At 42.6% G+C, this 27,922-nt stretch overlaps 2 protein-coding genes and 1 long non-coding RNA gene across 23 annotated transcripts in view; 2 read left to right on the top strand and 1 right to left on the bottom strand.

Annotated features, from left to right (window-relative positions):
* Positions 1-34: 34 nt before the first annotated feature.
* On the bottom strand, positions 35-20,019 carry LYRM1 (LYR motif containing 1). Of its 12 annotated transcripts, none has more exons than XM_015245987.3 (5): positions 19,922-20,019; positions 5,916-6,077; positions 5,662-5,748; positions 1,859-1,951; positions 35-658 (listed from the first exon to the last, which is right to left on the bottom strand). In XM_015245987.3, the coding sequence occupies exons 2-5, from the start codon at positions 6,072-6,074 to the stop codon at positions 542-544; spliced, it is 456 nt and encodes a 151-aa protein (XP_015101473.1). In that variant the 5' UTR covers positions 6,075-6,077; positions 19,922-20,019; the 3' UTR covers positions 35-541. The 12 variants fall into 12 exon arrangements, with proteins under 12 accessions (XP_015101473.1, XP_072798822.1, XP_015101469.1 ...); XM_072942721.1 differs by having other exon boundaries at positions 5,916-6,074; positions 19,922-20,016; XM_015245983.3 differs by lacking the exon at positions 19,922-20,019 and adding an exon at positions 19,550-19,676.
* LOC140687081 (uncharacterized) lies at positions 13,293-14,498 on the top strand. The gene is made up of 2 exons (XR_012061157.1): positions 13,293-13,457; positions 14,294-14,498. It is a non-coding gene; the product is annotated as an uncharacterized lncRNA (long non-coding RNA).
* Positions 19,588-27,922, top strand: part of DCUN1D3 (defective in cullin neddylation 1 domain containing 3) — a 31,753-nt gene continuing 23,418 nt past the window's right edge. Inside the window, exons 1-2 of one of the 10 annotated variants that reach the window (XM_072942713.1) lie at positions 19,632-19,721; positions 24,502-24,567. The gene's annotated coding sequence lies outside the window, so the exon portion shown is untranslated. Of the gene's footprint in view, positions 19,722-20,039; positions 20,251-20,364; positions 20,551-24,353; positions 24,446-24,501; positions 24,568-27,922 lie in introns of those variants that run through there. The other 9 variants (XM_072942712.1, XM_031687540.2, XM_015245976.3 and 6 more) reach the window with 9 other exon arrangements.

Here is a 27,922-nt window from a genome sequence, read left to right as displayed (position 1 = left end):
ATTTCCATGAAAAACTCTGATTGATCCAATGATGTATTTTTAAAGGGGAGTTTATCTGGAAATTGGAAGTGCCCAAAGATAACAAAGCACACACAAAAAGCCCACTTTTAAGCAAATCTATAACTTGAAAAAAAAAAAGCTAAATATATTCTGAGGGTGGTATATAGTTTTATAGTATCCAGGAGAATTTCTAGCAACTGGCTACTTTCTTCATGCCAGCTGGCATGTCTGGTGAGCGGCATTCCCATGAAGAGCTTTGTCACCCCTCAGTCTTCTCTCCACTGGCCTTAGTCTTGTTTCCAAGTGATGCTTCAGGGAGGAGGTGAGGTCCATGACCTCGAGGATTGGTGTCCACTCAGGCAGCAAGACCCTGACAAACTGTAGGGGTGTGTGAGCACACATCATGGGATGAGCAGCAGTGCTTTGGAAGTTTTAAGAAGATACTTGGGTTTTTTGCTCTTAATCAGGAAGGATTTTGTTATCTGGTTTACATGCAAGGCCTCGCTGGCTCATCATCCTCAGAAATAAACTTTCTTCTGCGTTAGGAAACCTCATCGTGAGACTTGAGATATATTGGTTTGGAAAGCTTCCTCAGTTTTTCCTGGCTTCGAAGTCCCCGGCCTCGTAGTGGGGTAAGGCCCAGAGGAGGCAGATGAATCTGAGTAATAAGAATAATTATAATATTAAAAATGATCATTATTGCAGCAGCTTAAATTTCACTGAAGATTTACTAAGAACCATGCTTTCTGCTGAGTGCTAAATCTATTCTGACTTACTAGTCCTTATAGTCCTGACACATTATTCCTCAATATAATCTCATAGGGAATTATTACTCTGACATTTATGTATGAGAAAACGGAGGCTCAGAAGGTTAAAAAAAAAACTTGCTCAAGGTTATACATTAAGTGGTGGAACCAGGATTTGAACCCAGATCTGTCTGATTGTGCTCTTCTTGGCCGTATTTCCTACACAGAGGAAAAGCCACCGATCACACAGTGAGATGATCTGTCTGATTGTGCTCTTCTTGGCCGTATTTCCTACACAGAGGAAAAGCCACCGATCACACAGTGAGATGAGAGTCCACAGAAGGTGAGGGAAAAAGTGTGCGCACAAAGATGATCTGTGCATAGTGGAAAATTGGGACCAACATACATGTCCACTGAAAGGGTGCTAGTTAAATTGTGGCATATTCTTACAATAGGATACAATGCAACCACTTCATAAGATGGAAGCAGAGATACCCTGAAGAGAGGAAATAAAACAGTCAATGAACAGTGTGCCTAGGGTCCCATGCACTTTAAGTAAAGAAAGTGTATGTACGTGAGTATAGGAAAAAAGAACAAAAGGATGTATTACCAAACTATTAGGTAGAACCAACACAATATAAAATGGCTGTTTTTGCAGGTCAAGAGTAGAATACTGGCACTTTCATATGGTCCAACTTAACAGTTATATAGTGGTCATTTCCACAGGGTGAGAATTTTTGGCAGTTTTCACTTTCTACCTTACCTATTCCTTTAAGGTTTGAATTTTATTCTTTTATTAACAGTACGCCTGTATAAGGAAAATAAAAATATTTCCATAAAGAAGGTGAAAGTCAGAAGAGAAAGCTATATAAATGTGAGCTGGCTTTCCCTTCCGTACGTGGGAAAGTCATATGAGTAGGTGGCATCAGGCATTCACTGACGTTTTGTGATGGGCCGGTGGCCATGCAAGGATACCTTATTTCCAACATGCCTCCTACAGCAGCCCTAGACGTTTCAGCAAACACTAGCCTTCTTGGTACATATTCTTGGAAATAACTGGGTTGACAAGGATAAGTAAGTACACACCGCACGTTAACTGGAGTCACACTTACTGGTCTTGGATAAGGAATCTGGTAATGTAGTCCAATTTCAATCCTGGCTGTACATTCATCTATACACTGTTTAATCAGGTCTGCGTCTGTAAGCTATTAAAAGGGGGAAACAGGTGGAGCTGTTAGCATCTTTTCAGTGCCATATGAAGTACAGGTGTACATTTTCTTAAACTTTTTCAGTTTACCAGCCAGTAAATTAAATATTCATACTCTGAAAAATCAAAAGCAATTTAATATAAAATTTATTGTGGATTAAACTTTTAAAAATTATTGAGGGTAGGTAATGCAAGCAACATGGTAAAAATAACTCAAATAATACAAAAGGACAATGTGAAACAAAGTCTCCGTCTTCCTCCTGCCTCCCAGTTCCCCTTCTCAGAGACAACAATTATTAGAAGCTTCTTGTTTGTCCTTCTGTGGATATTCTATATATATATATATATATATATATATATATATATATGTACACCTCTGTAGACTTAGTATGTTTTCTTATCAAAATTACAGCTCATTTTGTGCTGAACCTTGCTTTTTCACTAACAATGTGAAGCTCCTATATTTACACATACAGAGATGCCCCGTTCTCTTTAATAGCTGCACAAAATTCCAACATAAGGGTGTTTTAGAATTTAATCAATCTTCTACTAATGGACATTTAGGTCATTCCCAATCTTTGCCATCATAAACAATGGATCCCTCCTAAAAGCTTTTTGGCTCACATGCAAATATATGAAAAAGGTAATTTCCTAAAGAGAGGACAGCTAGGTCAAAGGGTCCATGCATTTTTAATTCACACAGATTTTCCCTGGAGATTCAAATTACCTATAAGAGGTTGTACCAATTTATATTCCCAGGAACAATCTATAAATTATATCCCTGCCAACAATGAATAAGAGTGCATCTTTACACTGTCCCCATGTGGCTCAGACTTTCAGGTAACCCAATTGCTTCAGCAAGTGCTGTCTAGAAACTCCTTGAGTAAGATATTGGAGAATGATCCACTTTTTATTTCGAACTGTAAACTGTCTTTCTCATTAGTGAGGGTTGAAGAAACGACTTCTGAAATTCCAAAACAGCCAAATCGTGGTAGTCCAGTTTCAAGTAAAGAAATGAAAAGCTCATTCTGAAAAACAGAAAGCCAGGGAGGAGATGGGGAGAAACACTTTCATTCCAAGGTTAGAAAATGAGTCAACACGTGGTTCTGCTAAGAGTTCACAAGTGTGCCTCAGAGCAGAGCTGAGATTGCATCAGCCCCGGATGTCACCCACAGGGAAGTCTGGGCCAGTGCGGGTTGGAAATTCCAAGGGCGTTCCTGTCCTATGGTACCTCCTGGAGCAGAGAAAAGTTCCAGGAACTACAACACACAGAATCACAGCTGAGCCCCTTGGGGCAAAGGCTCAGTGCTCTGACCTCTGTGTTTCTCAAAAGCTATTGCTCTGATGTCCACCTTGGGAATAGATTTCCATGTTCCCATTTGCCCATTAGGATTCAGAGAGATAAATGAGATACTTTTGGATTATTATTAAGCTCTCACAGCAAGCAAGGTTACAAGAGACTACTTATGTCTGTATGAGGGATTAGGGAGAAAGAAGCCCTTAATAAAGATATGGGTAAGGAGGCTGATGGCTTCTGGGGCTCCAGCTGTCCATCTGCACAAGCTGGGTTAGAGTTCCCCAAATTCAGTCCTTTAGAGGCTGCCTGCATGATTTTGCCCTATCCACACACTACCTATCCTAATATTGGACTTTTTTCTTTAAATAGACTCTCTCCTAAGCATAGTATTTGTAAAATTGTCTGAGATTCTATTTTCTTTCTACTACATGGTAAAACAAGTATATATCTTAAAATTAAAAACCCATGTACCTCCCCTACCACAACAGAATGATCTCACTTGGGTTCCATCACTGGCACACACACCTCCTTCTGGCTCATACCACAATGGGCCAATTCAAGCAGAGGCAAATGAAGGATTTATTATTGCCTTAACTGAAAATCCAAAGGGTCTTAAGCAGTCCTTACGTGAGGGAACCTGCAAAGGTTTACTGGGCACATACTACTATGATATCCCCAGCACCAAGGCTGGACACTCTGAGGCCAAGTTTTGAAGCCTTCAATGATCAAGGGTATTACCTGGGCAGAACAACTGGTACATGAAGCTACAGAAAGGTTACCATGGTATACGGACTAATATATAAAAATTCAGAATGAGTGGCCTCACGGGGTTGGGTGAGGGCAGAGAACTTGAGGTCGACTCCCTGGAGAAGGTCAACTGAATCAAAGTATTTGTAAATGCTCATTAATTTAGTGACAGTGACAAGGCAGGGCCCATGGGATGTACTAGAAAAGTGTAAGACGTTGTCTGTGTGCTCAAGGAATAGACAGTCTGGTTGGAGAGACCACACCAACATAAATGAAACAAACAAGAAAAAAAAAGAAAAAGAACATGACCAACTAATGAGGGGCAGGTGTAGGTCAATGATTTGCAAACTTTTTAATCATCTACTCCTTTCAATAAAAAACTTCTGAGCCCTTAGCTCTCATATATGTATTTATAAGTTCATTAAATGTATTAATAATTCCTTTATAAATATATACAAAATAAACATTTAAAACGATGCAACAAAACTAGAAAGAAACAGCACTTACAATATGTTATTTCTATTCCTCAAAGGACTGTTCAGGACCTCAGTGGGTACATAGGCACTCTGATGGAGTACGTGTGGTCTATGCTAAGGGCAGAAAACGCCTGGAGAAGCTGGAGGAGGGTCAGAAATGCGGAAAGGAGCTTCACATGCCGTGTGGTATTAACAGCAGAGCGGCTTCAGGGATTCGAGCAGGGAAGTATATTGGGAGGGTTCCTGGTGTAGCTAGCACTCACCCAATTGTAATTTTACATTTCTTTCCATCTAACTCTGAAACACCTTTGAGGGACCCTGTCTCGGTTTTGCTCATTTATATCCCTGATGTCCAGCCCAGTGTTTGGAATAAGGTAAGCACTCAAGTATCTGTTGAATGAAGAATGAGAGCAAAGGGTCACAAAGCAGTGACAGGAGCTATGACAGAAACGGGCAAGCTGGGGAGGGGAGGTTTCATGTGGAAAGATAAGTTCTGCTTTGGGCCATTATGTCTGTGGTGAGTTCCTGCAGGTGGCTGATGAGAGGTAGCTGGATACGGGAGCTGGAACCATACAGTGGTTGCATGGTCTTTGCGCCTCAGTGCAAAGGGCTAACCTTCAGAGGACCCCTACAGCTGACGGGAGAGTATGTGGAGAAGACAGGGCCTAAAAGGAGATAGAGACAGGGGTCAAAGAAGGGAAAGTAAAAAGAGTAGCACTGTCAGGAGGTTTCACGAAGGGGAACAGCGATAGCACTGAATCCATGGGATCAAAAGGAAAGATGCAAGAAAAGTCAGGAGCTGAAAGCCTCTTTCTATGCTTAGGGCCAGGCAGTCTTCCTAAGGAGCTGACAGCTAATGCTTTATGGTTTATTGGGGTGTGTCAAATCAAGCCTCTTAGAAATGGCTTTTGGCTCCCTAGTGTCTGGATGTGCAGTTCCATTCAACCAACTAATGCAGGCACTATTTGACCCAATTCTGTGGTCCCAGTTGGCAAAGCCACTCTGCTAGCCAAAGAGGCTGGAGTTCAAATCTAAGTTATGAAGGGAAGCCTGCATCTTAACTCTATTCCCTCCCCTCTGAATTGGAGGCTCTGAATAGCTTATGAACTAAAAAAAAAAAAAAATTAACTGCACACCTCCAGTGGGAGTGGTCAGCAACAGGCACAGTGTATGGGGAACCAATCCTACCCTGAAAACTCGCATTGGCTTGACCCATGTCACCTGGCTCATGGGGTCTTCTGAGGACGCTGAGTCACTCACCAGCTGGACTGAGACCTGAAATGAGTGGAGAGAGACACCCGGGGTGGGCTCTGCTTTTAAGTGGTTGGGCAAGCCAGCCATTTGTGCTGCTCAGTCCTCTCAACTTGAGGACAGAAAAGAAATGAACAGACACCACAAGAAATTGCTCTCCTCCTTGCAATCTCCAACTGGGGCCTACTTACATTTTTGTTTTTCTGGAACAGCGTTCTGGCTTCGTTTAATATGTACTGTTTCTCTTTAATAGTGTCTTCCATCTGCCCTGACGCAGCCTGCCACTTCCTCGCAAGCCTGAAAATTCTGCGGTACAGGCCAAGGACTTCTTGTCGAGTTGCTGTTGTCATCTTCTGACCCACCAAAATAGAAGAGGGAAAATTTGCATAAAAATTCAATTTGACAGTAGGTAGTCAAGCAGATGTCTGTTTTCGTTTTTTTTTTTAATCAAGCCCTTTAATTAGTCTAGAAATAACTGCTCTTTCTCAACAGATCTGTTTGGTAGCATTGCCAGAACGGTGTTGTTGGCATACCAGCAATTTCCTCTCCGGCCTTGCACGTCATCCCTTGGTGGCGGGTTGCTCAATCGTGCTGTTTGTCATGATGGCCAGTTTTATGAACATGACAAAATCAAAATTCATATTTATTGTTCTTTAAACCGGTAAATTATTTTCCAGAATATCTTAGGAATGATGCTTTTGGTGTGTATTCTGGTAAAAGAATACTAACCTATGTGCCTAGGAGAAGGAACATTTTGAATAACTGAATTCTCTAGTTGAGTGAGAACTTGAGTTTAATGCAGAGATTGCAAACTCAGGTGCCTCTGGGGCCTGACAGGTAACAAAATGAAGGAACCTGGCTGGGTGGGGACAGTGGTCAACTGGAGAGGATGTGTCCCCTTGAAAGAGGACAGTCGCTACTCAGCCCCAGCCAGCGGCTGCCATGTAGAATTGAGGGCCTAAGAATGACAGATTTCCTGAAAGCTTGACAATAGGTGGTAATCCAGATTTTTAAAATGTGAAATTTCAGAAAAGATGGCAGTTTATTATTTTCGAAAATGTGAGTACCAGAAGGCCAAATAAAGTGGGTCTGTAGGCTCTGTTCCAGCCAGAGGCTGTCAGGTGGCAATGTCTTTTCAGTTCATCATAACCTTGTTGAAAATATTTCTCAAAATGGTTTGTCTACTTTGTTGTCCACATGAGAACTGTAAAATAAGCACAACTGAAAATCTTTCTGATGACTAACGATCTCGTGGCTCCCTCTGGGTTTTTACTCTGAAACATCAGTTTTAATTTCAGAGGACATGGCTAAGAAAATCAACTCAAGTATATTCCCTGAAGCCAACTGTAGTTTTAAAAATTAAATTCCTATTATTTTAAAGTTATCTTTATTATAAAATATTTCAGATATATAAAAAGATATAGATAGTAATATAATTAACAGCCATACATACACAAAGAACCTGAAAGAATAAATTATATACACAGTTGAAATTTCCATCGTACCCCTTCCAAATCAAACTCCCCCTCCTCTCTCTTAGAAGTAACCACTATCCTGAATTTGTTGTTTATCTTTCTCACATATATCTTTACACTTCACATTACAAAGTATTGCTTAGCAAGTTAAAAAAATGTATATATATGGGGTATTATGTCCTTTATTATGTCCTATTACACCTGGCTTTTTTTTCACCCATATTTGTGCGATTCATCCCTGTTGTTACAGGTAGCTGTAGTTCCTGTATTCTCACTACTGCAGTTCAGTCCACTGCATGAACATATCCCAACACGCCTGTCTGTTCTCTTGCTGATGGACACTGGTGTTTTCTTTTCCTTTTCTTTTCTTCTTTTTATTTTTTTTTTTACTTATGCAAAAACTTCAGTCTATTTCTTTACTATCTACTTGTATGTCTAAAAGACATTCAGGTAGATTGGCCAAGATGGTGGAGTAGGAAGACTCTGAGCTCACGTCCTCTCAGGGACACACAAAAATTACACCTGTTAAGGGGAGGGTGTAGCTCAAGTGGTAAAGTGCATGCTTAGCATGCACGAGGTCCTGGGTTCAATCCCCAATACCTCCTCTAAACACAAATAAAACTAATTACCTCCCTCCACCAAATAAATAAATAAATAAATAAATAAATAAATAAATAAATAAAAATATGCTTTAAAATATCTTAAAAAAAAATTACACCTATTGTTGAAAAAGACCAGAATCTAGCAGAAAAGATGTTCTACAACAAAGATGTAAGGAGGATAATTACAGCTGCAGGGCTTGTCTTCAAGGAGCAATGGGTCTGAGCCCCACGCTGGGCTGCCAGGCCGGGGGGCTGGCACCGGGAAGATGAGCCCCCGGAACATTGCACTTTGAAGGCTAGCGGGGCTTCCTTTTCAGAGACCCAGAGGGCTGTGGAGTATAGAGAATCCACTCTCAAAGGGAGCATGCAAAATCTCACAGGATTTGGGACGTAGGGCAGAAGTGGTACTTTGAAAGGAGCCTGGGTCACACCCACCTCCTGATCTTGGAGTCTCCCAGAGAGGCAGGAGGCAACTGGAGCTCAGGCTGGAGACACAGACACTGATGGCAGCCGTTTGGGGGAGCTCATTCTACCACACGGACAGTAGTGCTGGCAAGCATCATTTTGGAACCCTCCCTCTAGCTTATTAGCACCTGGCCCTGGCCGCACCCACTAGCCGGTCCACTCTAGCACTGGGATGCCTCAGGCCAAGCACCTCAATAGGCAGGGACATAGCCCACCAACCCGCAGGCAGGCTGCCTTAAGACTCCCTGACATGGCCCTGTCCACTAGGGGGCTCAGGATGCTGCCCACACACAAGTATGCAGAAACATCTAGGAAAATATCAAGTATTCTAACAGTCACAGCATAGGTGTCCTAAAAGAAGAGAGAGAAAAAGGGGCATAGAACATAACGGAAGACATAATAGCTGAAAATTTCCCTGACTTGGGAAAGAAAATAGACATCCAGGTATAGGAAGCACAGAGAGTCCCAAATAGGATCAACACAAGGAGGGTCACAGCGAGATACACTGTAATTAAAATGACAAAAATTAAAGATAAGGAGGGAGTATTAAAAGCAGCAAGGGAAAAGCAACAAGTTATATACAAGGGGCCTAATGTAAGGCCATCCACTGACTTTTCAGCAGAAACTCTGCTGGCCGGAAAGGAGAGGCATAGTACACTTAGAGCGATGAAAGGGGAAAACCTACAACCAAGAACACGCTACCTGGCAAGGCTTTTATTCAGATTTGATGGAAAGCTCAAAAGTTTTACAGACAAGCAAAAGCTGAAAGAGGTCAGCACAACCAAAACATCTTTACCAGAAACGCTGAAGGGACTGCACTACGTCAAAAAGAAAAGGCCACAGCTAGAAACATGAAAATTATAAAAGGGAAAAGCTCATGTGTGAAGGCAAATATACAGTAAAGGCAGTAAGTCAGCCATGTACAAAGCTAGGAGGAAGGCTAAAAGACGAAAGCAATAAAATCATCCGTATCTGTAATAAGTGGGTAAGGGATACACAGAGCAAAAGGATGTAAAATGTGGTGTCAAAAACAGTAATCACGAGGGGTGGGGAGTAAACATGCAGGGTGGTTAAATGCGTCTGCAATTAAGAGATCAGTAACTTAAAAAAAAACCGTAATAGATATATAGATAGATTACTATATATAAATCTCACGGTAACCACAACCCAAAATCTAGAATAGTACACACACCAATAAAGAGAAAGGAATCCATCCTAGAGAACCTGCCATCGAAAAGAATGTATATTCTGCTTTTTTGGGATGTAATATCCTAAAAATGTCAATTAACTGTTCTGTGTGTCATTTAGTATCTCCATTGCGTTGTTGATTTTTTTATCTGGAAGATCTGTCCAATGATGTTAGTGGGGTGTTAAAGTCTCTGACTATTATTGTGTTCCCATCAATTTCTCCCTTTATGTCTGTTAGTATTTGTTTTATATATTTAGGTCCTCCTCTGTTGAGGAGTTAATGAGTTAATATCCTCTTCTTGTATTGTTCCTTTTATCATAATACAGTGTCCTTTATCTTTCTTTATGGCCTTTGTTTTAAAGTCAGTTTTGTCTGATATGAAGATTGCTACCCCCTCTTTCTTGTCATTTCCATTTGTATGACATATCTTTTTCCATCCTCTCACCTTCAATCTATGTGTCCTTCACCCTAAAGTGGGTCTCTTGTAGGCAGCATATTGTAGTTTTAACTGCCTGCATAATCTTTTTATACAGTCCCAGTTGTTGAGTAGGGCTTCCTCTTTGCTCATCACAGCCCTGAAAGGGGCCAGGTTTGTTCCCCTGTCGTTGGAATAAAGGCTTCCACACGGGTTTCTGAACCGCGGTGTGTGGTAGGTGGGACCGGGGTGCTTCTGCTGGAAGAGGAGCCGCTGAGTATTCCTCCACAGGAGATGTCCATCGGAGACTGCCCTCTGTGGTGGTGTCTGTCACTTGTTAATATTTTATAATAATTTTAAATGCAGTATAAATCCATAATAATTTTGAATCACTATGTTGTATATCTGAAACTAATATAAAATTGTAAATCAACTATACCTCAATTAAAAATGATTTTAAAAATAAAGGAAATTCAAGGAAGATAGAAAAAGAAATCCCACTACTGGAGGATTGTGATTAATTAGGTTTAGGAGATTGAAGACTGTAGTGCCTTTAACAAAGCAAGCAGCCTGGAAAGATGAGGACAGATCTGGTGAGTGAGTATCCGGGCCAAGCACTACGATGTCTTATCATGAGTCCGGACTTTCCTCAAATGGTTCACGTGGATCAAGAAGTAGGCTGCTCATTGCCCTTTGAGAACAAGACTCATTTCCAACCCAAGGGGAAGGGGTAGTACATGGAGATTGTATGCTTTGGGGTGATCCCAAACTTATGAGAAATTTGGGCAGCTAAAGAAAGCATGGGAGCTGGAAGAAACTATGTTTATCTAGAAATTCTAAGTACTTGAAAGAAATTCACCTTACAGAGAATCACTCTTTTGAGTTTGAGTGCCCTCCTACTTACCCTGACCCTGGTGACCTTTCTTACGCAACGAGGAATGAACCAAGGCTTAGTCATTTGACGGAAAGCTTGAAACCACTACTTCATCCAATTAAGAAGTTAAAAGGACTGAAGTTATATTCAAGAGCAATTCTCACATCTGTTATACCTCACAGGAAAAAAATGCTTAAAAGGGACTCATACAAACCAAGAGAGATCATCATGCTTTGTGGTTGATTGTAATAAAACCCCAGATGACTTGATAATTTTCCTGGTAAGGAAACAGATCTGAGTTTCTGGCTTTCCCTAAAACTCCATGGTTTCATATGAAAATACATGAGTCAGTTCCTGTGAGGGGCTAACAGATGAAACTTCCTTGACTGCTTGACACTTGGGCAAAGTGAAGGAGGTCTGGCGTATTAAAACAGCAGCAACCTTCTCCAAAGCCTGACTTTCATTTGTTTCTTTCTACTACCCTAAGAACCACAGCTTCAAACTGTAACTGATCATATACCATGTTCTAATACACAAACCCTGCAATTAGGGTACTTAAGGTAACAAGCAGGACAATTGTTACTTACTAGGACTATTTTCAAAACTTTTTAATGTTTAAGTGTCTTGAAAACTAATCCTGCAAGGGAGATACATGGTTTCTCTCTCAACATCAGGTGACCCAGAAAACTCAAGTCCCAAAGATTTCCAGAGAGTCTAAGGCTGTATTCCCCATTGTATATTATCAACAAGTGGCTGTTACAGAACCTGTGATTCTAGAAGCAAAACCAGCCATATGTAAACAAAAATTAAGAAGATTTTTTCCTTTTGGTTCATATTTTTGTTCCTAGGAAGCAACTTGTTTAGAAAAAGTGCCTTTTCCCTAAGAGTTTTTCTTCCTATGGAATTAATGGCTTGAAACCAGCATTTATTCCTCTAAAACTGTTAATGATCTCTCACTACTGACGCAAGGCAGTGTCAGCCCTTCTCTTTCTTCACCAGTATCAAGGGTTGATCTGATGCAGTGGGGTCTGCTGGGATTCTCCCATAGGCATCATCAGGGATATTAAATTGTTTAGAGGACCACATTGAACTGTAGTCGCAACTGCCTGCATAGTCTTTTCTTACAGAACTTTTATAGTTAAAGTTTTATAACTTCTATTCTCAGATCCATATTTCTTCAAACTCTGCTTTTCACTTCCTTAACCCTCAAATCCCAGAATGAGGAAACATAAGAGATATGAAGTATGTCTGGGAGGAACTGTGAGTGGAAACAGGATCCTTTCTTAAAATCATACCTCATGTATAAACACAGTACCAGGAAAAAACTCATTACCAAGCACCTACCATGGGCAACCTGTGCCGCTAAGAAAAGGCCAATGTTGCTGCTAGGGCGTTTTGGCCTCAGGTCATAGTCGTAAGTTTCCCCTAAAACAAGCGTCCCAAAGACTGGTTGGAGAGGTAATTTTTGGAAGTACAATAAAATATTTATTTTCTTAGTGTGATTCTTTTCATGTATTTTAATAGCCCATCAAACTCATGATTGAAAATGATTTCAACTTTGTAGTGATACAGAGCTTCCTTTCAATAAATGCATTATAGAAATTTTAAAGTTGATTTAAAATATAGGTACATGATAGTAAATATTGTGATGTGAAGCCTTGAAAAACCAAAGATTGAGAGTTGCAGCTCTAAGACACCCTGCTGTGTCATGCCACAGTGTTTGTTCTGGCCGAGCCTTCCACTTAGAATGCCTGTGTTCTGCTGGCCACACCAGCTCGTGGACACCAGTTCACTCTCAAGCTTTTCTGGAGCACCTTTTTCTCTGCTTCTATCACAGCCAGCTATTGCTCTTTAACAATTTCATCGTATTTTCCTTTCTAGAGTCTGAATTCCTGGAGGGCGGGGATGGCATTTTGCTCACTAAAGGAACAGTGATAGTGATAGTGATAGCAATAGCTACAACTACTTTGCACTTACTCTGTGCTAGTCTTTCTAGGTACCTTACATATATATATTAACTCCCTTAATCATCACAATTCTATAAGGTAGACACTACATTATCCTGTTTTACAAAGGAGGAACGGGATGCAAAGAGACGTTAAGAAACTTGCGTGAGGTCACAGGGCTAGTAAGAGGTGGAGCCAGGATTCAGACCAGACCAGATGTCTGAAATCAGAGCCCCAACTTTAAATCACTAAATAGGTGGCTTGATCTCAGTAAATGAGGTTGAAATGTCTGTTGATTGCTTTAAACAGTTTAGCCAGTTGACAAAAGGAACTAAACAATTCTGTTTCCTTCCTACAAAGAGCAAGACCATGTTTTTTGCACCTTAGAGTAAATTGCAATAACCCTTTTATAAGGTTTCCCATATACCATCTGCCCCTCCCCTCCAAGTGTCCTTCTTCAGTAGTGATGTTGCACACCAGTACCTTTAGAGGCAGCTGTGCAACTGGCTGGACTGCTCTGCTCTTCTGTTTCCTGGCAGCAGCCCTGTCCCTGACACGCCAAAGGGAGCTGACATCATAGAAGAGGCACCAGCCCTCATTTCAGTGCCCATGTGCCAGGCACATGTGGTTCCAGGCATCCTGTGACAAACAAGCAGCCACAGTCCCTGTCCTTCTAGAGCTCATATCCTAATGGCAGAGGCAGATACACAGCAAAAACCATTTCTGATGGTGACATGTGCTCTCGAGGAATGAAACAGTAATACGATGTGAGTGGGGGTGGTGGTTATTTTCTTTTTGGGTAGTCAGTGACATTTGATCTCACTGTTGGATGGTGTTAAGGAATCTATTAATTGGAAGAGTTCAGGGGAAGGTGATGCAGGAAGAAAGAACAACAGGAACAAAGGCTATCAGGTGGGAACCAACCTCAATGCGAATGCAGTGAGAACTGACGGGGGAAGTGAGGCCACAGGTGGACACGTTGGGGGTCTTGGAAAGGAGCTTTTGATTTGTAGTCTGAGAGCAAAAGGAAGACATTGGTAGACTTTAAGCAAGTGTAGTATCATGGTCTGATTTACATCTTTTGAAATGTGCTGAATTTCAAACTGTACCGTAAGGACTTATGATTCCACCAGTCTTGCAGATGAAGAGTCTTGCCTAATGCCACCTAACTGACAGGAGAGCTGGGATTAAGAGCCAAAAAAGGTGGATGATGATTTCCTTGACTGCAAGCTTTTCCCTGTTTTTATTTTGGAGCCAGTAATAGGAACTTGAAATAGGCAGTGATCAAGCTCCTAAAAAAAAAAGAGAGAAAGAAAAAGAAAAAAAGGCACCACCCACTCACCCTTCCACATGCTGCTGAGAGCGAAACATAGTGAAAGGGTCTCTCGGCACTTGGCATGTCTAGATCGGGCTTTGCAGAAGGCCTGTGGGAAGATTTGCTAGGACTAGGGATTTCATCCACTTCACTGTTTTCCCTAACTTTGAAACAGTTTCCTCCACCTTTGGAAAGACCATCCCCGCATGCACATTTAGGAGTTTAAGAGCAGAGATGAAAATCGCCTCTCCTCAGATGAAATTTATAGAAATATGACTCTGGTCTCAGGAATGTCAGAATTCCAAATGTTGGACTCCCATGAGGCTTTGCTGTCTACTGAAGAAAAAGTGTTGCAGTACAAACAAGGGACAGAGCAGGCAAGGAAGATTAACTGACTTTCAAGCTCCGGGTGGAAGGAGACTCCTGTTCTTTAAAGATCTGCCCCTAGTTGTAAATTTAAAAAATAAAATAAAATAAAAATAATAAAAAACAATGAATGTAATGCAGTCAAATTTCTCTCCCAACTACTTTGTGAGATATATACATACATACATACATATATATATATATATATATATATATATATATATATATATATATATATATATATATATATTTTGGTGGAGTCAGGGGAGAGTGGAGATTGTGAAACTCAATGAAATCAGTCTTAAGTGTTCATTGTGTACCAGTGGAGACCTAGCCCATGTCCTGCTGCCCCATCTCCTTAGATCTGGAGCTGCTGCTTTTTACCAAATGAAGCCCCCAACTCACACAACTTAAATATCCTTTCTTTGCCTACCTGCTGATTCTCATCTTTTGGCTTCCATCCCTTTTTGAGGGGTGCCTTCTTCACACTGGGCCAGCATCCCTGCTATATCCCGATCATAATGTTCATTGTACTCTACTGTGATTTTCTGCCAGACTGACTTTTCTTCCTCCACTGTGTGTGTTTCGGGACTGGGAAAGAGATGGAAGTTTGGGACCATGTCTCAGTGAGTACACTCCTAGGGCTGGCACAGAGTTGGAGCTTGAAATATATTTGTTAGAAGGAAAAACCTACCCACATAGAATAGTCACCAGTAATTTTCATTCTCATCCTGAGATACATGCAGTGGTATTTGGACCAGGATTCCCATCTGAAGACCCTAGAGCATTTAAAAATACAAATTAAGCCTCACAATGATGTTTACAAGACTGGCACTGTGGGTGTCAGGATAAAGAAACGAAGACTTGTGTTATCTGGAGGCGGCCTTATCACTTCCTAGGGCAGTACACACAGCTATAATATAATCCTCACCCTCAAGTTCTTTTAAGGCCAATTAGGTTTTTTTGTTTTTTTCCCAGTGGACTGAAATGATATACTATGTTCTCATGAAGCTTAAAACCAAATATATAGCAAAATGGAGTTCTGATACTTATTTTCTTGAAAAACAATCCTTTAGGGGAATAAGGTCCATTGCACTCAGATGACTAGGGGTCAAAACCAACCCAGAAAATCATAATTTAAAGCTTTTGTCATTTGGAAAAACTTCAGGAAATTAAAGTGTTCCTATAATGCCAAACCAAACATTCTCTTGCCTTAGATAGCAGAGTAGAGAGTGACTACCTTGGTTTTAGGCATTCAAAGTTTTTCCTCACATGTAAGGAATAGGAGATACAATACAATGAACTAGTGGGCTGTGGAGTGATCTCGGTTTGAGTCCTGACTTCACCGCTTTGGGCAAGTTATTAATCTTCCTGAGCCTCAGTTTCCTAAATGGGGTAACGACAGAACATTCTTCAAAGAGATGCTGTAAGGATCGTTCATGATAATCCATTTAAATCACTTAGCATTCGGAGTTAACAAAGGCAAATGTTACCTGAATAGGAGGAAATAAAGGAGGAACAATGAGGCCTCTTTTTATCTGTGCTAAGCTTTGTCTGCAGAAGAGGGAAAGAAATGTGTTGCCTGTTGGTGAATTTACTGCTTTGTGGTAGTAATGGATTTTCCTAAAGCTGTTTCCCTCTGATCATTAATAATCCCTGTATAGTAAAGGGCTATTGTTCTTCAGTATGAGTAAATAACCCTGTTGGAGGCATCGCTTATCTTCAGACCACAGTGCACACTTCTTACTGGAAATACAATGTAGGTGCCAACACCAAAGGCATGACCAAGCTTCCCTTCCTATTCTTCTTCCCTTATCTCTTACTCCTTGCTTATCCTTCCGTGCTTTTACTCTTCCCTGCTTTCTGGTGTACACCCATATCCTACACAGTACCATCCTTACCTAAACTGAAAAGCCTTCAAGCTCAACTGTGTGCCCCCTCCCTCTGCCACACACATACCGCATGAACTTGTTTCCTGACCTGGAATCAGTTTTGGGTTACCAGAACCCAAAAAGGGAAGTATAATACCACATGCTGTTTTGCAAATCTCAGGATTTGCTTGTGTGGTGTACTGAATCATACCACGGCTGTTGTCTGAAACAGTATCTTTTTACACAGAAAGTGACAACATGGTGTGTCATATAGGGGCCAGGGAGGAGAGGGTAGATCATATTTTTATCTTACCTAAAGGAAAAGAAATTAGGTTAGGCTCTGTAACATGGGAAATCTTCAGAATATAGGGAAAAACCAAAAATATTTATGTCTCAAAGGTTTCTAAACTATCCCATACAAGATGATATAAGGCAAGCACATTCACTCTAAATATATCAGCACAGGAGCACACACAAGATTGTACCTGCACTTCCAATCAGGCTATTGTAACCCAGAGATATACAGCTATTTGCCCCTTCAGGTACAGAAATTCTAAATGGAAACCAAGTTTCAGTCCCTCAACTTAAAAGAAATGGAAGTATCTGTTTCCTTATCAGCATATTCCATGAGATGAAGACAAGGTAAGGGGCAATCAGAAGTGGTGAGAACCAGTTACCAGAAGTAGGAGGGGGGGGATGTGGGGTGTGTGTGGGGTGTGTGTGGGGGTGTGTGTGTGTGCGTGCACTGGCAATGAGTGAAAACTAGGTCAAGGCTAAAGATCAATCTGTCATTCATTCATTCATTCATAACTACCCAGATTGGAAACAGATAAAAGGGCTCTAGTTAAAACATCAGATACATTTAACCCTTAATCCACCCATCTGATCTATAACCCTAACTGTGCACAGAGGGTCTTTGCCTTCACGACAGTTTCCAAGTACCCTCTAACTACCTGGTGAGCAACCTTCCTCATCTGCATAGGCACGGGAGCTCCTTACTAGACAAAGTTCCTTGAGAGCAGGAGCAATGACTGTCCATCTTTACATGTGCAGAATGATTGGCACCCAGAGTAACTTCAAGTGCCTCCAGTCCAATACTGACCAAGAGAATGTGCTCCAATGATGGAAATATTCTATATTCTCACTGCCCAACAGGATAGCCACTGGCCACATGCAGCTATTGGTCACCTGAAGTATGCATCTGAGGAACCACATTTTAAATTTTATTTAAATTCAAATAGCTGCGTAGAGCTTGTGGCTAGGTATCCTGGAGCTTGTGGCTACATATCGGCAGCAGAGATTTAGACCAACAATTGCAAATCAAATGCCCACAGGGGTCAGGCAGGTAAATGAAGGAAGACTCTCCTGGGCTCCAGCTGACTATTGTGCAGGAACCTCAGGCTGGTGTTGCCAGATTGTCCCATTTTTCAAATGAAGCTGAAAATCTGGGTTTTGATATCCAATTTTTAAATGTTGGCAAGTAAATTTTAAAGAATTTAAATCAATTTGTGGACCAAACCATGTTTGCAGGCAACATCTCTTGCCAGTTTGTAATCTGTAATCTAGGCCCACCTCTTAAACTCAGAGAAAAGGGCCTTAACCAAGGCCACTCTGCTAGTCCGTAGCAGATCCAGGATTGAACCCCAAGCCTTCTGATTCTTCTGATACCCTTTAGTTTATAAGATCAACCATATCTAGTGGTGGAGGTAGTAGCAGCAGCAGCAGCAGGGACAAATGTCCCTTTGTCAGAAGCTGTTGAAGTCCATGGTTGATATATTATGGACACAGTGTTCCTACATGTTGGGCCCTATGGGCAAGGCTCTGTACTGGAAGCCAGCAGGGCACAAAGAAGAAATAGTTCTGGGGGTGGGAGTGGTGAGAATGTCTCAAACCTATAAATAATTAACAAGCAACGTCAGGCTTGCTATAATGAACACAAATCACCTAAGCAGGAGTCCCAAAGCATGGCCAACTGGAAGAGGAAAGGAGGGAAGAGATTTGGGCCAGGCCTTAAGGATGAGTCTTGCTGATTATGAGGGTAGGTCCCACTATTCTAGGATATTATGGGTCCTCCTTTTTTAAGGCCTTGTTTGTGTTAAGTCTCCTTTGCTAGCTTTTCCTTCTCTGGATCATCTCCAAAGGTAAAGACTCCCAAAGAGTTTAGGGGCCCTCTTCTTCATCTGCATCCTCTTTTTATGTGATTTAGAAATAAACTGCTAAATTTATTCTCTCTCTGAGTTTTCCCCTGACTTAAGATATCTAACTTCTCCACATCTTTACCTGGATGGTTAATAGACATCCTCAAACTAGTATGTTCAAAAGAATAGTCTTTTCAAATTGCTTTCTCTTACGAGTCATCCTTGGTTTCTCCCTTTCCCATACACTTCACATTCAATTTGGCAGTAAGCCCTGCAAGCTCTACTTGCAGTATAAACTCTGAATTTAATTCTCTCCATTTCCACTGTCACGTCTCCCTCTGCCTACTGCAACAGCTTCCTAATAGGTCTGAATACTTCTATCCTTCTCTATGCAGTAACTAAGAATGATTTTCTAAAAATATAAATCAGGTCTGGTCACTCCTTCTTAAAACCCTCCCCTTGGGCTAAAAGGCTCTGGTTGATCAGAAGCTGCCACTTCTCCATCACAGACCACGCTGGCTCTAGTTCTTTCCTTTCTGCTCCAGGTACCTGGCGTTTCCTTCCTCAGATCCCTTCCCGTTGGATCTTTTCTCCACCTAGAAAGCTCATTCCCTGGCTTCCCTCTTTTCTCGGTTTTCTGCAAAACCTGGTCTCCTCTGAACATCCTGACCCAATTCAGAGTGGCTCTTGCCCCATCTTCTACCACTTCACCTGGTATTACTATCTTTGAGGCATTTCTTTGATTTACTTTTTAACTTTCTCCCAGACTCGAATAAAAAAATCACTGAGCAACGCCTTTTGCGGACCAAGAGAATTAAGAAGCTGGTTGTCATTTTCCACAGTCTCAGTATCCTGCCTTAGGTCAACCTTCCTCAGCTAGACGCCTCTTGCCCCCGGATTTGCACATTCGGAGGTCCAAAGGATTCAGAGAAGTCCCAGATGGACCCCAAACCAGGCCTCCCCTTCCTGGCCCTCGAGCCGCTTCCGTGGCAGGTTCCCGAGGCCAGTGGCGGTGACACCGAGCCGCCCTCGCGGGACTGGGGTCACACAGGCTCGTCTCCTAGCAACGTCGCGCCCCTACCCCCACCCCATCCCTGCCCCTGGGGAGCCAACCCCTTTCCCCCCAGTCTCCCGCGCCAGGAGTCAGCGTCTCCATCCTCTACACTCACTCTGCGTCAGTCCAGCCTTCCCCCACCCACAGAAGCGCCGCAGCCTACGGCGGGCAGGGAGGAGGCGGCGCCGGGAGCCTAGCAGAGCCGCGGCCGACGGAGCTCGGGCAGGTCCGGTAGGCCAGGCCGGACCACGCCACCGGGCGGACCTCTGTGGGAGCGTTAGTCCCAGGTCGGGTGTAGGCGCGAGCCTCCCTTAAACTTCAAACTCTAGCCCACCCCGCGCCTTATACCCAACAATATAGCCAAGTTTTTCCTTTCCTTTTCCCTTCCTTTACTGCTTTCGCTCTCCTCCCCCCATTCTAGCCAAAAAAATGGTCCAGCCCATCTTCTCCGAGACCTCCCTCCGCGTCGCTACGCCTTTGCCCTTACTTGGCGACGGCTTCGTACGTCTTTGCATACGTCATGACGCAATTAGCCACTCGTTCCCTCCCTGCCCCTCTCCTATTCCGCCTCCTGAAGCGGGCGGCCTGCGGGGTTACCGGAAGTGATGATGCAGGAGGCGATGGAGGGGGCGGGGCTTCGGGGCGGCCGCCGCCGGCGGGCCGCAGATGAAGAGGAGGCGGCGGCAGTGGTGGAAGAAGAGGCGGCGGCGGCGGTAGGGAGCCTGGAAACGCGAGCGGGGATGGTAGGTGGTTTGGACCCGCCGGGCCGCCGTCGTTTCCAGAAAGGGTTTGACTGGAGGAACCTCTGGAGCAGCTGTGAGTTTGAGGGGGGGTGTTGAGGAAAGGGGGAGGCATTGGGAGATGAAGGGGCGGGGGTTGGGTATCTTCGAGAAAGAGGGGGTGGAAGGGGAGGAGTGGAAATCAGCGCCTTGTCTGGACTGGTCCCTCTGGAGGAAGAGGCTGTGAGGGGAGCCTGTGGCGTGTCAGCCGTAGGTCTCAGAAAACTTACCTACTGTCCCTGCCTCCCCACCGCCAGCACCCCTCAACCCAGGGCCTGGGGATCTGGGGACCGGAGCTGCCCTGGAGTGGGGTGCAGACTCTGTTCCTCTGCCCCTGGTAAGCGCCGTGAGGTAGGAGCCCAGGCGGGAGGTGGTGGGTGAATCTCCAGCTCCCTCCGCCCTCATTTCCCTCCCCACCTCCATCCTTCTCTTTAATCATTAACAGCCCTGGAATTAAGGGGCTCAGACCCGGAGGCCTTCCTGTGCACCTTTGCTATAAACGATAACCATCTGTGCCCGAGGTAACGGGGCTGGAGGCTTTGCCTGTATCCTGTATAGGAAGTGAGACAGGGTGACAAATGTATTGTTTTTTTTCCATTCCCCCTTACCCCCCATCCTCCCTCCATGCACACCCCTCCTTTCCACTTTAATTCTCCGTGTCTAGGTGGTAATCGTGGTGTTTTTTTTCCTTTATGGCACTTGGTACATTGGTTACCTCTTTTGAATTTGGTATTCCGCCTCTATCCCAGGTCTTAACTACAAGCTTTGTAATACTTAAGTTACAGGCTGTGTTTCTTTGGGAGCACCTCTCAATGCCTTGTCGCTCCCGATGAAGATGAGCATTTTCTTTTACGGATATTGAATTCCAAAGCCCTTGCAAGGATTCCTAAATGGCATCATAGCCCAGGAATCAAGGTCTCTTGCTCTAAATACTTTTATGTATGAGGAATTTAAATGTTGTCAACTCTTTCCAAAATGATTTGATGTTAGGCTAATTATGGATTTCTGTGTTTCTCTCCACCCACACTTCATGCTGCACTTTGGAGAACAGAAAACCCCATATTACTTTTTTGTTTCTACAAGTGACAATAGCTCTTTTATCTTTTTCTCCATTTGTGTGTCTGGCACACAAGTCTTCAGTGACACATTTGGCTTGTTCTGATTTCCATCGTATTTATTTAACTGATTCTTTGTGTTTGGTGATTTTAAATGAGACAGTGTGATTTTCTTGGTTTTGTTTTAAGGAAGAATATAAACCAATAGTGGATGTGAAAAAATTATTTGAAGAAAGCAAAGAATGATTGGAAAAGATCTCTGTTGATATTCTGATGGTTTAAGGAGGAAAAAAGTAGTACTACTTGAGCCTGTCACAACGATTTCAGAATGAAATGTGGTGGTTCCTAGTTTGGTGTTGGTATTTTCTTTGGAAATCCTCTGTTGAGTCTGAAACTGTGTTTTCTGAAGAACTTTAAGTGTCGGTGCCCAGATTTTAGGGATCCTTTGATTAGGAAGTGTCCATAAATCATGTGCCTCTGTTAACTTAGTTTATATGCATATTGCCAGAAGAATTATCACGAGTCCCATCCTACTCATTAGGGCTTTCAGGCCTGATAAAACAGAATATTTAATGCTTTGATTGTACAAGTAACAGCATGTTTAGATGTTTCAGAGAAATGCAGCAAAAGAAAAAAAAATGACTACTGTTCTCACCTTAACTGATTTGGAATCATGAATAAAAAGTCCAAAATTCATTCATTCAACAAACATTTATTGACTGACTGCTAATTGCTAGCCAGTGTGTTTGGCAGTAGGCATACAGAGGTGAACACAGCAATAAGGACCACGCTCTCGTGGAGCTGACACTGGAGTGAGGAGTGGGGACGGATAAACAAGCAAATCAGATTTTGATAAGTGCTGAAGAAAACAAGAGTGATGTGACAGAAAGTGTCTGACTGGGGTACAGTCAAGACCTTACTCGGGGTGGGGGGACACTTAAGCTGAGCTTTAAGTAAATAGGAGCCAGCCATGCAAAGATATGGGAAGAGTCTTCCAAGTTCAAGGACTAGCTAGTGCAGAAATTGGCTGGACTGAGTTTAGCAAGTTCCAGGGAATGGGAAGAAAGGGGAGGGTGGAGAGGAGGCGAGGGAGATGAGGGAGGATGGGGTAGGGAAGGCAGTAATAGAACCTGGTGAGCAAAGAAGAGAGTGGGAAGAGTCTGGGTCAGAGAGCAAGAAGGAGAAGGAAATAGAAAGTGATGTTCCTTTTTGATTAATTCTGTTGCCTTTCCTAGAATCTTAGCACATACTATTTTGAGGGTACTGCTGGACTGTTATAGTAAAAAAAAAAAAGTCACCCTGCTGAGAGTGGAAGAGGAGGAGGCAGTGGTCATCTGAGTCTTTTCTGGCAGATGAATCTCAAGGCATGTGTTCAGAATTCAGTGGGATGTTCAATTGAGAGCATGTCTTTTACAGGGTTTTGTCTCACACGCTTTTTAAAATTGCATAATGAGTACCCTGAATATGTTCTAGTATATGAATCCTGCTTTGCTTCCAGCTGTATGCGAATTTAGGGTTGAAGTTTGGGCACGTAATAATAATACGCCGCTGTAGCTCTACAAAGATGACCATCAGGATCTAAGTTTGAAGTTGTTTCTCGTAGGGAGGCAGGTTTTATGTTGCAATATTTCCACTCTTGTCTGGTCTGCCTGATGACTAATAACACTCAGCTGAGGTGTAGGTTGGTGCTGGAAGTTCACTGAGTGGATTACATTAGATAAATGACCATTGTGGGCCCAATCCCACTCTGTTGGCATCTTTGGGCCAGCATGTAACCAAGTGATGTAACCTACTTTTGCCTTCTGTTGGGGCCATTCATCTCCAGCAGTCAGCTGCTTTTCAGCCTCACCTTGACCAGATTGTCCACTTGAGAGGCCCAGTCAGGACTCCTCCTTGATTTGGCCCTCTTGAGCCATGTCACAATGGCCCAAAACAGAAAGAATATGCTGTTTTCTTCTTTTGAACCCCGCAACAGTGACTAGTGTGTTCTTTGAGTGAATTGGTCCTTTGAGCTCGGCAACTGAGAGACTTAAATGTTGCTTGGGCTATTTGTAGTAAAGTTAACATTAGAAATGCTAAATAAAATCTTTTAGTGTTTGGGAAAAATGAATCAGAAATTGAGGACTTGTCACTGTTTTAGGTTCTCGTACTTTACTAGCATGGGTAGATGGATTATTAAAAGTAAATTGAATAGTTTTCCTGGGTAGTCCTGGGGGTAAAGAAGGGGAGGGACTTGAGCCTAGTACTAACTTACTGAAATCCAATTTGAATGCAGATGCAAGTGAACAGTTAGGACCAGGCAAACGATAGATTCCACCCTTTATACTGCAGAGTAACTCAAAGGAATGGAAAATTGATAGGTTTATGTATGTATGTATATATCTATCTATATACACACACACACACACACACACACACACACACACACACACACACACACACACACACACACACACACACACACACACACACACACGGCTTTGGCCTAGTTGAAGAATTTTGGACTTTGTATCCTAATGCTGGATTTCAAATGCTCTAGCTAATGGATTATTAAGCTGTCCACTATTCATCTTCATTTTATAGTTCATTTTAATTCAAGTATGAAAATATCCTGTAGGCTGAAATTCCATCAGCCAGTTTGGAGACTGGTGGCTCTTCTTTCTGAAGGTGGGGGTGCCAATGGGTGGGAGGAGACTTGAATACAGGAAGAAGTCATAGATTCCTACATTGGTTACTAATTGTATTTGGGGAAAGAATCCACAAATTTAAGTGAATTTAGATTCTCACAGCTGAACTGGCCTTTTATTAACCCAGGGAACGAGTGGATTTGTTGCTTCAACTTCTAGGGGCTTTTGGACAAGCTCTTCTGAAACATGAGCAATCTAGAAGACCAGTTGATGCCACTTCGTTTTGGAGTTGTGTGTGCAATAGATGACTTAAAATTAATCTGATTTTGCTTCAGTAAGAGTGCTGCAATAAGAGTGAATGGTACACTGGCTGTTAGTTGTTTTGAGGTGATTATATGGTAACTCCTATTTTCCCAGCTCTTGACAACTTACAGTTACCTCTTTGTGTCTATTTACAGATGTTGATACCAGTGAACCAGGATCAATTCTCCCTAAATGTTGGAACAGTGTTCTGAAGCTCTCTGCACAATGGACCAGGGTGTTTTATTGAGTCAGTGTCTTTTAATTCAAGTTCAATTTTACTAGTTCTTGTGTCTGTTTTTCTAGGTGATGGAGGGCCCTGTTTCTTTTGGGGGGAAAAGGAGATTATCACAGCACCTGACCATTTAATTAGTAAGTGATTACAAATAACTTAATATATTAATTTAGTGGAAGTGGCTCAGTCTAATTCTTTGAAGTTGTGATAGGTAGAAAGGAGAAGATTGGAGAGGGGGCGGGTGTTGCCAAATCCTCTTCTTTAAGATGTGTGCAGATGAAACTGTTTAAATGCCATTCATCAGAATAGAGAAGCTCAGTAAAGGAGTCTTGAGGTGGTGACTAGCCCTTGTGGCAAAATGGGCCACCTCATTACACAGAGAAGTAGACATCATGTTGATGACTCCTGCCTTCCTGAGGGCTTGGCCTTGTCCTTTGACCTGTGCTATGTTGTTGAGTTTCAGTCTGAATTGCATCATGGAAGCTTGTTGCATAGTGCTGGGCAGCAGCATCCCCGGTCCTGTCCTCCCTGCTCTGCTGGAGGGCTCAGCCTTAGGCCCTAGGTGACTGAAAGTAGTTCTGTCACTGAGGCTTGGAGATCCAGACCAGATACGATGACTGACCAAGGATCTTGGATAGCAGCACTGCATAGTGTAGGACTTCTCATTTTTGGAGCGTGTTTAGCATCTTTTATACACATTGCCCCAGTCTCTGCTGGTCAGTCTGGGAGACGGTGTGTCGGGAAGACTTACCCCCTTATTTTATTAGTAGATTGCTTCCACCATATTAAGACAGCAAGGTTTGGTTATAGCTTTTAGCTCTTGTTGGGCAAGGTTTGGTTATAACTTTTAGCCCGTGTTGGATGATGAAAGGTTTAGATTCTGCAGTGTTTGCCTAAAGTGGGTTTGTGTGTGACCTATAATTTTGATTCTGAACAAGACTCAAGTCACAGCATTTGCTACATTGAATGCATTTAATTCTTCTTCCTCCAGTTGAGGAAGAAGCAGAAAAAAAGACCCTCAAAAACCTTACAATATCTGGCATGATGGTTCTTCAAACTGGGCTATGCAGAGCCCTCTCAGGGGTCATGTCTAGAGTATGCATGTGGTAGAGGTGGAAAACCTCATCTTGCTGTCTTCATTCCATCTCATGCCCCACCTCCACCCCATGCTTCACCCTGTGAAAGTTACTTTAATATTCGTTTATACTGGGTTTCCCCGTAAGATTTCAGTCGATCAAAATGGTTGGAGGTTGAAAACAGACTGAAAAGCACGAGGGAAATGGAAATCTAGAAAGATTAGTAAACTTGCTGAAAGTTTCAGAGCAAGATACTGGCAGCTACGGGACTAGACTAGGCCCTTCTCTGCACTAATTTTGTTTTCTCATTTACACTGCCTCAAATATGTAATGGTAGGAACTCAGACTTTGGTTTTAATTGAATTCTTGGTGTTTGGTTTTCTATATTTCTGGCTTTTTAATCAAACGTTTTGTCACAAACTACTGTTCTTTCAAAGAAGAATCCTTATAACCAGCTTTGAAACATAAGTACGGTGAAGTTATTGGTGGGTAATGGTGCTAGATAGTATATGATCTTTTCTCAGAATATTTTTGAAAGTGGTAACAGTACTTTAAGTAGAGCTGAGGCTTTATCACTCTGAGTTCCTAAGATAAACTAGTGGACATGCTGTCGAGAATGCCTATGCAAAAAGCTGAACTGACTGCTCCCTTCCCAGTGACCTGCCCTGGAATCTGAGCAGGAAAATCCAGGTACATTCACTGACAGAACAGTCTTAGCATGGCTCTGTGGAAATAATTACAATGGCCCTATTCCTTTTTTTTTTCAATCTGTGAAGCAAATTTGTATTCAGTGAAACATTTACTTTATATCTACTTGATGACTACGTAGTGGCTGCTCTTTAAATAGGAGGGTAAGGCTAGAAATACCACTGCAGAGAGGGTCCTGGGACCCTAGCAGCATGGATTCTAAGTGTGGACGTGCTAGAAGTTCCAGGCCCTCAGAGGGGCGTTTCCCCAGTTGTGGCAATGCTGTTCGGAAGTGAGGAGTGATACAGTCAGTGTTCTGTGTTCATTTTTAAGAATGTTTCCATGGTTCTTTTTCTTCTACTAAATTAGTTTTTCTTTGAAATAACTAGTCACTTGTCCAGTCATTTACTCAAAACAGTTGGTTACAGCTGCTGTTTATGGTAGGAGAATTTTGCTTGGCGGTTTACTAACATTTTATGAAAGAGAAAAGTCTAAAGACCTTTCTAGAGGCATTAGATAGATGAGTTCAGTTGTGGGGGAAGAGAACATGTAAGGGAGCAGGCCTTTGGGAGTGTAGGGTGGTGGTGGTGGTAGTATTCTGGGCTGTACCTGCAAGGTGAAGCGAGACGCCCGTCAGTGGTCCAGCTGGGAAGGGGTGGAAGTTGCTAACAGTGGCACTTGCTGGGGGGAGGAGTGGGTCGGGACAGAGCAGGCCCACAAGATTGCCCAATGCCAGGAAGCACCGTTCATAAGGAGGGGGATGGGGACCTATGGAGTTGGGTAATCCAGTGGCCCTGACAACGGCCCTGACCACAGTGCTCTCTTCCCTGAGCATTTTCCTGATGGGACCGGGTGAGTGCAGGGAGGCAGTGTTTGACCAGACTGGTCTTCAAGATTGACTAGTTGATAGTGATTGACTGCTTTTGTGGTATTGGTCTTTTTTGAGATTTCTGTCTCTTGACTTTTGTTTTTGACAAATGAGAAATTGATAAACAAATGGGAATGTAATGTCCGTGGTCCACTAGCGTTAGGGTTAAAGTATATTATACTGGGTGGTGGTGATGGTCATTTAACAGTGCCTACTACCCAAAGGGAGCAGTTACGTGTGAACTATTGAGGTAATTCATGAATCTCTTGTGGGGACTAGAATTGATGTGAAATAAATCACAACTAAAATTAGAAATTAAAGAAAATAAATTTTGACTTCATATTTTTACACCATTTCATGGTGTCTTTAGCAGGTCAAATGAATTCTTTAGTCTTTGAAAAGAAATTTTATTCTACCAGGTACTTGTGGATCTGTCATAGGGCCAAGTTTCCTACTGCTCTGAGTTGGTGACAGCTATAGCTTTAATGATTAGATCAAGAAGGGAGGTGGCTTCTAGGTTTCAATTATGCTGGTTTTAATGTGGACCTCTTTTCCTGAAGTTATTTCCTTCCAGCAACAATTCTCTGACAACAACTGAATGTCCAGTAATTCAGTTCTGATGTCAACTGCCTGGAGTTTGTGCAGACCCCACAGGTTAATGGTCAGTTTCACAAGATTGCCCCACTTCAGGTACCAACTACAAATATCAGATTGTCTCAAGTTACCTGTGCTTCTGCCTGGCAGACTACAAATTCAGGGATTCCCATGACCACCTTCCCCCAGGTTCGATAACTTGTTAAAACACATGACTCATAGAGCTGGTTAAGCATGATATTTATAATTACAGTTTCATTGTCAAGG

The sequence above is a fragment of the Vicugna pacos genome, chromosome 18, assembly GCF_048564905.1.
Source record: "Vicugna pacos chromosome 18, VicPac4, whole genome shotgun sequence".
NCBI classification, from domain to species: Eukaryota; Metazoa; Chordata; class Mammalia; order Artiodactyla; family Camelidae; genus Vicugna; species Vicugna pacos.
This window is presented reverse-complemented; position numbering and strand designations above follow the sequence as displayed.